The 10280-nt window shown below is 44.8% G+C and overlaps 1 protein-coding gene across 1 annotated transcript; it reads left to right on the forward strand.

The window, feature by feature from the left end:
• Positions 1-501: 501 nt before the first annotated feature.
• On the forward strand, positions 502-10274 carry LOC138806958 (chemokine-like factor). Its single transcript, XM_069992462.1, has 4 exons — positions 502-711; positions 3904-4062; positions 6569-6664; positions 10083-10274. The coding sequence occupies exons 1-4, from the start codon at positions 622-624 to the stop codon at positions 10182-10184; spliced, it is 447 nt and encodes a 148-aa protein (XP_069848563.1). The 5' UTR covers positions 502-621; the 3' UTR covers positions 10185-10274.
• The last annotated feature ends 6 nt before the right edge of the window (positions 10275-10280 follow it).

Genomic DNA, 10280 nt, shown 5'->3' on the forward strand with positions numbered 1-10280 from the left:
CCACTGTCCCTTCTTTATTGACTAGATACCAAATTAGATCTGTATCTTGATTTCATTGTGTTCTAATTAAAATAAGAGCCGAAGTGAAAAAACAAATCCAGCCAGGGTTGGAGTAGATAAGTAGTCTAAATTCAACCACCCGGGACATAAAAACCCAGCTGTTGCCACCCTGGACACTATGTGACAGAGGGTGCCAAGGGGAGCCTGCCACTCCTGCACAGCAGACGGGAGACTCAGGGAAATCCTAAGCAGGTATGAGATATCCAAGGTGTGGGCCAACTTTCCCTGCACCTCCCTCCCTAACCTATCGCCATCCCCTCCCCCAAACCTGCCACCATTTCCCAACCTCAGAGCTTCTGAGCAATCACTAATACCGAAGGCTGCGTGCGGCTGGGGCGCTCCACCGCAGCCAAACTTGCAACAGGGCCCCGCCCTGCCTGCCAGAGACGGCGGGGCGCGTGCGCAGGGGTGGAACACACCGAGCGCCCGGCAGCGCATGCGCCCCCCAGCGAGCGCGCGTCTAAGACCCTGAAACTTAGAGCAGCTGCTGGGCGTGGCCCTGACGGTTGCGATCTCCGCACGAGTCTCGAACCCGCAGCCTAGTGTGGAGGAGCACGGCTGATGATGGGCACGACGGAGACCAGCCGGGTGAAGGGAAGGTACCGCCCCTTCTGCTTCAGCGTGAAAGGCCACGTAAAGTTGCTGCGGCTGGTAAGAGTCAGGGCTGGGACCCAGGGCCGGGCAGAGCCCAAGATCTCTAGTGCTGTCAACCTGGGTTTTTTATCCACGGCTTCCGAGGGGTCCCACCTGCCCTCCACAGCCACCCCAGGGATGGGAGAATGAAGATAAGCCATTGGGCACCGTCCCCCCTTCAGAGAGTTTGGGGGGTACTACTCATCAGACGCACTCTGAACGGCTTTCTCTGGGACCCACAAATACGGTGTCCAGGTTATCTCCCAGGCAACGAAGGCAAGCTGCCCTCAGGCATCAGATAAGCCAACTAGATAAGAAAGAAAGCTCGCAGGATCTGTGATGATGCTGTGGTCCCATACTTTATTTTTTTCTTAATTTTTTTATTGTGAAAATACTGTACAGAGTGGTTACAATTACATGACCAAGGTAATGGGTGCATTTCTTACCAAGCATTGTTGCCTCCTCCTTTGTTTCCCCTTCCCACCCCTCCCAAAGTTGTAAAGTTTGTTTTTCGACATAGCGTCTTGTACATCTCATTGTTCCAATGGGTCCTCCTGTATCCCTATTTAAACAATTTGTTTTTTCCTTCCCCTCCCCAAATTATACCAACATCAAATACAGTGAAAACAGGGGTTATACCATGAGGCAGGGACAAATAAAGCAACAAAGAAAACTTTTAAGTGGAACATTTGATATGATGGAGTTCAAGGCTGGTACAGCCCAGAACAAGCACACAAAAAAGGAGAACTGTCTATTTTTAACGGTTCACACTTACCAGCATCAGTGCAGTCAGTTCTGAACAGAGGTTAGGAGAAAGTGTGCCATTATTGGTGGGGGAGTGGGGAGGAGGCAAAAGCTAGTCTAGTTAGAGAGGTAGAAACTAACATAGTTTAAAATAACTGAAGAAAACTCAAAAGGAAGGAAAAAAATAAGTCTGTTTTGTGTTTGGAAGAGTTGACTTGTGAAAGAGGAAGTTGAAGTAGATAATGTTACAAGGACATATGTCCAAGTAACATAAAGAAGAGTTAGGAACAAAGTTGGAGAAAAAAATGAGTTTTAAATTTTCCTGAACAAAAGGCCTGGAGGCAAATGCCAGCCCACTTCTACAGTGAATGGCAAAAAAAAAAAAAAAATTGAACAGTTTCATTTATTCAGAAATATTTAGTAAGTGCCTGTCAATTCTTAGGTCTATTCCAGGCTCAAGAGAGATACCAGTGAACAATGCAGCAGTTCCCTGGTGGAGTTTGCGTATTGGGAGGGAAGGGGAGGGGTGAAACAATAAATATGAAGTATTCCAGAAGGCCAGGTAAGAGAGGATAAAGGAGGAGAGAGTTGGAGGGGAAGACTGCCTGTGGCAGGAATAGGTGATCAGGATGAGTCCAGTGAAGGTAGTATCTGAACTGAACAGAGGGGGCTGAGTGGGATGTGGTGTGAGCAATGAGAATCTGGAGTAAGTGTGTTTACAGCAGAGGAAAACAGTAATGTAGTGAGGAGGGAATGAATAAGCCTAGAAGCTTAGAAGCAGAACTAGGAAAGAGGAACAAGAGGCACAGTGGAGATAAAGCAGTGTAGGATTTTATAATCTGACTCACACCGGAAGAAGAAGAAAAATGTATACCTGAGGTTATGTTATCAGTAAGTAGATCAGTGCTGAGGGACAGGAGATTAGAACAAAGTTAGACTCAATCCAGTTAGAGCTTTAGCAGGACTCTTAGCAAGAGATGATTGTGACTGGGAACAGCCACCTAGTGGCTACTAGTAGCATAGCAAGTGATAAGTGGTTACATTTGGGATATATGGGTTGAAAACCCCTTATCCAAAAAGCTTGAGATAAGTATTTTAGATTTTTATAACATTTGCATATAACTAATGAGATTTCTCAGTTATAAGACCCAAATCTAGACACAAAATTCCTTTATAGCATTGTTTTATAAATACCTTGAACACATAGCTGAAAAGTAATAGTGTCAGTGTTCTTAATAATTCTGTGCGCGCATGACAGTTTGTGCTCAAATCGAGGTCAGGTGTGGAGTTTTATAGTGTCATTTCAGCATTTAGAAAACTTTAGATTTTGTCCAGGTGCTGGGGGCTAATGCCTATAATCCTAGCCTCCTCAGGAGGCTGAGATCTGAGAATCATGGTTCAAAGTCAGCCTAGGGAAGAAAAAATGTGAGATTCTTATCTCCTCAGAAAAATCCAGAAGTGGCACTGTGGCTCAAGTGGTAGAGACCTGAACAAAAGAAGCTCAGGAACAGTGCCCAGGCCCAGAGTTCAAAAAAAAAAAAAAAACCACTTTAGATTTTTGGAACATTCCAGAATTTCATAGTAGAGCGATATTCAACTTGTAATTTGGAAGGAACACTAACCAGATTTACTGATGAAGCAGACAAGAAGAGTCAAAATGACTCCTGCCAGGTGCTAGTGGTTCACATCTGTAATCCTACTATTCAGGAGGCTGAGATCTAAGGGTTTCAAAGCCAGCGTTGGCAGGAAAGTCTATGAGGTTCTTATCTCCAGTTAACCAGCAAAAAGCTTGAAGTGGAAATATGGCTTAAGTGGTAGAGCCTTAAACAAAAGCTAGCCTTAAACAAAAAAAGCCAAGCAAGATATGAAGTCCCTGAGTTCAAGCCCCAGTACTGGCAAAAGAAAAAGGGGGGGAGAGGGGTCAAGAGACCAGACATGGGGGGCTGGGAAGGTGGCTTAGTGGTAGAGCGCTTGCCTTGCATGCCTGAGGCCCTGGGTTCGATTCCTCAGCACCACATAAGCAAAAAGGAAAAAAAAAGCAGGAAGTGGCACTGTGGCTCAAGTGGTAGAGCGTTAGCCTTGAGCTGAAGATCTGAGGGACAGCACCCAGGCCCAGAGTTCAGGCCCCACAACCGGACCCCCCAAAAAAAGAAAGAGACCAGACATGGGAATAGTGTCACTTAAAACACATACCTTGTTCTCTAAAGAGAAGTCAGGATCCATCTGTTTAATCATGTTTTCTTATATGTGTGTGCAGATGGGACACCAATTTAGTTGCTTTAGGAGTGATTGTTTTTGTCTGGGCATTGTGTTGCTCAGTACAATACTTACTTAGCATGCACAAGGCCCTGGATTCAATCTCCAATGCCACAAAATAAATAACTAGACAAATAAATAATGATCATTGACACACTTAAGCTTGTATTTAGTAGTCATTGAATAAATCACATTTTTCCTTCCCTCCAGGGAGTAACTGTGACATCGATGGCTTTCTTTATCATCGCAAAGGCCCCTGAACCATATATCGTGGTCACTGGATTTGAAGTCACTGTTGTTTCCTTTTTCATAATTTTATATATATTCAGACTTGATCAGTTGATGAATTGGTTATTCTGGCCTTTGCTTGTAAGTATTCTGTTTCATCCTTAAGATTAAATTACTTTTTCCTGCTGAGCCATTGTAATAAACTCTATTTTTTGGTTTCCTTAAATCTTTTAGGTGGTCTCTGATTGGCTTACAAACTGTACTCTCTACTAATATGCTCTGTTTTGGTTTTTTTGCTGCGAGTCCTTGAACTCAGGGCCTGGGCACTGTCCTTGACTTTTTGGTTCAAGGCTAGCACACTCTACCAGTTGAACCATAGTTCCACGTCTAGCTTTTTGGTGGTTAAATGGAAATAAGATTCTCACTGACTTTTCTGCCCAGGCTGGCTTCAAACTGTGATCCTCAGATCTCAGCTTCCTGAGTAGCTGGGATTATGGGCATGAGACACCAGTGCCCCACTCTACTTCCTATTTATTTTGTGTGTGTCAGTCATGGGGCCTGAAGTCTGGGCCTAAGCACTATCGGTCAGCTCTTTCGCTCTACCATTTGAGCCACAGTCCCACTTCCGGCTTTTTCTGCTTATGTGGTACTGAGAAATCAAACCCAGGGCCTCATGCATGGAAGGCAAGCACTCTACCACTGAGCCACCTTCCCAGCCCTCTACTTCCTTTTTAATAACTGCTTTTCTAACATTTCAGAAGTTAGAAGTTTAGTCTTCTAGCTTTAATTCCTTTTTGCCTATTTATCTGCAAACATAGATGACATGAAATAAAAATGTCAATTGCACCTCATAAAACCACAGTTCAGAGTGAAAATTGCTTCATTTGGAGAAAATATTAAATGAATGAACTAGATAATTAGAAATAATCAGGCTGAGATGGGACACTGGTGGCTTATGCCTGTAATCCTAACTACTTGGGAGACTGAGAGAAGGTGGATTGTGGTTTGAGGCCAGTCTGGAATTTTAAAAAAAGCTTGTGAGCTGGGTGTAGTGGCTTTTGCTTGTCATTCTAGCCACATGGGAGAGTGAGATAAGGAGGGTCATTATTGCAGGACAACCCAGGCAGAGAAATCTTTTGAGAACCCACCTCAATGAAAGAAGCTGGGCATGGTCATGTGCACTTGTCATCCCAGCTATGGCAAGAAGTGTAAAATAGGAGGATTGTAGTTCAGGTGCACACCCAGGCAGGAAGCCAGGCCTTACCTCAGCCAGTGCAGAAAAGAGACTAAAGTCAAAGTGTGGCTTGCAGTAGAGCACCTGTGTATCAAATGCAAAGCCCCATGCCAGGCGCCAGTGGCTCATGCCTGTAATCCTAGCTACTCAGGAGGCTAAGATCTGAGGATCACGGTTCAAAGCCAGCCCAGGCAGGGCAGAAAAGTTCATGAGACTCTTATCTCCAATAAACCACTAGAAAACCGGAAGTGGTGCTGTGGCTCAAGCGGTAGAGCGCTCACCTTGAGCTGAAGAACACAAGGACAGCGCCCAAGCCCAGAGTTCAAGCCCCACTACCGCCAAAAAAAAAAAAAAAGACTTTCAAATGCAAAGCCCTGCATTCAAACTCCAATACCACCAAAATAATAATTCATTAATAAAAAATAACAACTGGCAGAGGTTTATCCTGAAATTACTATTTTTTTCCTTTTAAGGGCATAGTATTTTGTTTTATTAATTGCATTTTAAAGTTGTTTGACATGCAATGCAGACTACCTCATATTTTCTGTTACATTACTAAAAAGAAGCATTCTGACTTCCCAGAGTACCCATTGGACCCTAAACCTTCTCTATAACACATTGCTTTTTTTCCTAAGCACATGAGTTTCTCCCTCCAGCTACAACCAGGCGCCCATGGCTCACGCCTGTAATCCTAGCTACTCAGGAGGCTAAGATCTGAGAATCTCGGTTCAAAGCCAGCCCAGGCAGGAAAGTCCATGAGACTCTGATCTCCAGTTAACCACCAGAAAACCAGAAGTGGTGCTGTGGCTCAAATGGAAGAGCACTAGCCTTGAGCTGAAGAGCTCAGAGACGATGCCCAGGCCCAGAGTTCAAGACCCAGGACTGAAATCAAAAAAAAGAAAAAGAAAAAGAAAATAGAACTTTCAAAGTCTTGAGAAAACTAACACTTAATTTTGGGATTTTTTAAACATGGCCTGTTGGCTTGTTCATCTTATTTCCTCCACTTCCTCCCCTTCTCCTCCTTCCTTCTTCCCATCCATCTCTGTCTCCTTCTTCTTCTTGCTAGAAATCAAAAGTCTTGCACAGGGGCTGGGAAGGTGGCTCAGTGGTGGAGCGCTTGCCTTGCATGCCTGAAGCCCTGGGTTCGATTCCTCGGCATCACATAAGTAAAAAGAAAAAAGCCGGAAGTGGTACTGTGGCTCAAGTGGTAGAGTGCTAGCCTTGAGCTGAAGAGCTGAGGGACAGCGCCCAGGCCCAGAGTTTAGGCCCCACGACCGGACCCCAAAAAAAAAAAAAAAAAAGTCTTGCACACGCTGTGATAGCGCTGTGTGCTGTATCACTGAGTTCCATGCCCAGCCCTTGGAAAGCGGGCAGCCTTTGTGTAAAGCTGACCTTCCTCTTCTGTGTTTCTAGGATATTATCAACTCATTGGTAACAACTTTGTTCATGGTCATCATATCTGTGTTGGCTCTGCTGCCAGAAACTACAACCTTGACCATCCTTGGAGGAGTAAGTCAAAATCTTCCTAGTTTCTTTCTTTGGGTTTGCTCAGAATGCAACTTATTTGAAACACAGATACAAGTGCAGAAAACCTTCCTCTATTCTTCACTGGGCGGTGGGGGTGGTAGGGAGGGGGGAGGGGGAGGGGTATCAGAATAAAGTATGACCAGCTGATTTTTTTTGGGGGGGGTTGGTCGTGGGGCTTGAACTCTGGGCCTGAGTGCTGTCCCTCAGCTCTTCAGCTCAAGGCGAGCACTCTACTGCTTGAGCCACAGCACCACTTCCGGTTTTTAAGTGGTTTATTGGCGATAAGAGTTTCATGGACTTTCCTGCCCGGGCTGGCTTTGAACCTCGATCCTCAGATCTCAGCCTCCTGAGTAGCTAGGATTACAGGCTTAGCCACTGGTGCCCGGCTCAGCTGAATGTTTTGTTTGAATGAATTCATGCCCTAATTAACCGGAAAGGACATGATTTCATACTAGAACTTGAGGATTCCTTATTTAGGTGAGACAAACCATCTAGTAGTTCTTCAGGTGGAATCTAAGAGATGTCCTTACAGTAAGGGAGTGTAATAGGAAGCGTGGTAACTAGAGGATTGTTCAGGAGAGTTCTAGAAAAGAAGCACCATCAACTTCCTCAAACCTGATTCTTCTGCAGTTCAGAATTGTTTGCCTTTTTTAGGTTCTGATGTGAAGGATTGAAATAAAACATTTCCTATCACCTCCTACTGTTTTGTTTTTGTCGGTTATGGGGCTTGAACTCTGGGCTTGAGCACTGTCCCTGTGCTCTTCAGCTCAAGGCAAGCTCTCTACCACTTAAGCCACAGTGCCAAATAAGAGTCTCCCAGACTTTCCTGCCCAGGCTAGCTTTGAACTGTGATCCTCAGATCTCAGCCTCCTGAGTAGCTAGGATTACAGAGGTGAGCCACCGGCACCCGACAACCTCCTGTTTTTTTTTATTTTTGTTTTGTTTTGTTTTGTTTCTGTTTCTTTTGTTGTTGTTGTTGTTGTTGTTGTTTTGGAGTTTTTGTTGTTGTATTCCTGTACTGAGGCTTGAACTCAAGGCCAGGGCACTGTCCTTTAGTTTTTCAGAAAACTCAAGGCTGGCCCTATACCACTTGAGTCCCACAGCTCCACTTCCAGCTTTTTGCTGATTAATTAGCAATAAAAGTCTCACAGACCTTCCTGCCCAGGCTGTCTTAAAACTGTGATCCTGAGATCTCATGCTCCTGAGTAGCTAGGATTACAGGCGTGAGCCACTGGCACCCAGCTGTTGTTTTTCTTTTTCCATTTTTGTTCCACTTGTTTTTAAAAATCTTATTCTTGTCTGCTATGAAGAAAGAAGGGCCATAGAACTTTTCGTTCAAATTAAGTCTGGGAAAGTAGAGTTATGCTATCTGATAGGAATAAACACCAGTCATATGTGGCTACTGAGTATTTGAAATGTAAGGTGTGGTTAGTCTACATTGAAATAAGCTTTCAGTATAAAATACACATTGAATCCTAAAAATTTGCTGTCTCCCTTTCCCCACAAAAGAACGTAAAACCACCTCATTATTAACTTTATTATCCCAAATGACATACTAAGCGACAATATTTTCGATATATTGAGCTACTGAGATGGATTAGTAAAATCAATTTTGCTCTTTTTTTTGGGGGGGGGGGTCCAGTCATGGGACCTGAACTCTGTGGGCCTGGACGCTGTCCCTCAGGCTCTTTAGCTCAAGTCCAGTGCTCTACCACTTGAGCCACAGCACCACTTCCGGCTTTTTTCTTTCTGCTTATGTGGTGCTGAGGAATCGAACCCAGGGCCTCATGCATGCAAGGCAAGCGCTCTACCACTGAGCCAACTTCCCAGCCCAATTTTGCTCTTTTTTTTGGAAAGTCTTCCATCACTTGGCTGTGACTCCCATATTCATTTCAGAGAATCCTGAGATAAGGCATGAGCCCTGTCTGTCCTCAAGTTGCTTAGAGCCTAACAGGAGTTATAGATGTGTAACTGACAATTCTGCCCTTTGCAGAACTGTCTTTGTCCCACTACCTCTCTCTGTCAGTGGAATTAATATGTTGCCAAAAATAAGAAGAAGAAAAGGGGAAAGCTGCTGGGTACCAAGGGCTCACACCTATAATCCTAGCTCCTCAGGAGGATCTGAGGATCGCAGTTCAAAGCTAGCCCAGGAAGGAAAGTCCATGAGACACTTATCGCCAATAAACCACCAGAAAGCCGGAAGTGGCACTGTAGCTCAAGTGGTAGAGTGCTAGCCTTGAGCTAAAGAGCTAAGGGACAGTGCCCAGGCCCAGAGTTGGCCCACAGCCGACAACACAAGGCGGAGGAGGGGCAAAGCTCCCAGAAACAGAATTAGCAATGGGCAGAAATGCCAAAGACCTAGAAGGATCAGTCAGAACCCAGGAGGAGATGGCTTCAGAGTGGGTAGAAAGGGCGGATTGGGAGCCAGGAAGACAGACATGTTGAAAGCTCACTGAAGCTGGAACAATAGGAGTCCATCTCCCCCACTTGCCTGCCTCCAACACACATTGCCTTGTAGATTGATGGCTGCTCTGACCGCACAGCCCAGGCCAACAGAGCTGCCTACAGCGTCCAGCACTGTGTAGTGGTACTCTGTCAAACTGAATGGCATGCCAGGAATGCCATTCTCCAACCTAGCTCCTATCAGCGCTCAACCATCAGAATTCCTAAAGGCCCTGAATATAAATATAGCTTGTTCCTCTTACCCCAATTTTATTGTCCTAAGACCTTTGAAGTTTGCTTTGGATCATTTTGTCACTCCTGTTCTCCAGAGCTTTGACCACAGCTGTAGTCTCCATGATTTCATCTGGAGCTGCTGTTGGCTCTGTTTTGTTTTGTTTTGCAATACCCAGACATTACAGTACAAAGCGTGTACCATCACACCCAGCTGACGCTAGCTTTGGCCCTATCACCTGATTGGCAATAGGGAAATCAAACAGTTAAACACTAGGAAGAGAAATGTTGATAACCAAATATGGTCAGTCGGCCGTAAAAGAATATATTCAGAATATATTCACAACTCTAGCCTGTAATCCTTGCTATTCAGGAAGCTGAGATCTAAGGATTACAGTTCAAAGCCAGCCTGAGCAAGAAAGTCTACAAGAGGCTGATCTCAAGCTAACTACCAAAAGGCTGTGGCTCAAATGGTAGAGTGCTGAAGCCCAAAGTTCAAGCCCAATACCAATGAGAGACAAAGTATTTCAGAGCCCATACCACTTCAGTGTTTTTCCTGCCTTTCCTTTTGTGTAGGCAGGTTTGGGGAAACTTGGCCAGGACCTGCAAAGTCTCTTCCCATTTTAACGTAGGGTGTCAGGACCCCAGCAGGTAGCAATCGGGTGGGTAGACCACTTTAAACTGCATGAATGACAGAAGCCGGTGACCAGTGTGTCTTCCTTTGTAGGTGTTTGGTCTTCTGACGGTGGTGTGCTGTCTGGCCGACAGTGCCCTCATTTACCGGAAACTTCTATTTAATCCTGGTGGTCCTTATCAGAAAAAGACATGAACATTTGACCAAAACAACGCTTTGTGATTTTTTTTATATTCCTTTTTAGTTGGTGCTAAGGATTAAATATAATTTCTTTATTCTTCCCTACATTTT

This window comes from Dipodomys merriami, unplaced genomic scaffold (genome assembly GCF_024711535.1).
Source record: "Dipodomys merriami isolate MVZ:Mamm:240054 unplaced genomic scaffold, mDipMer1.0.p SCAF_41, whole genome shotgun sequence".
NCBI lineage: Eukaryota > Metazoa > Chordata > Mammalia > Rodentia > Heteromyidae > Dipodomys > Dipodomys merriami.

Bases quoted from the DNA above. Each gene is read 5' to 3' on its own strand.
- LOC138806958 (XM_069992462.1), top strand. From the start codon at position 622: ATGATGGGCACGACGGAGACCAGCCGGGTGAAGGGAAGGTACCGCCCC. The intron at 712-3,903 runs GTAAGAGTCAGG...CCTTCCCTCCAG, and splicing joins ACGTAAAGTTGCTGCGGCTG to GGAGTAACTGTGACATCGAT. The intron at 6,665-10,082 runs GTAAGTCAAAAT...CTTCCTTTGTAG, and splicing joins CCTTGACCATCCTTGGAGGA to GTGTTTGGTCTTCTGACGGT.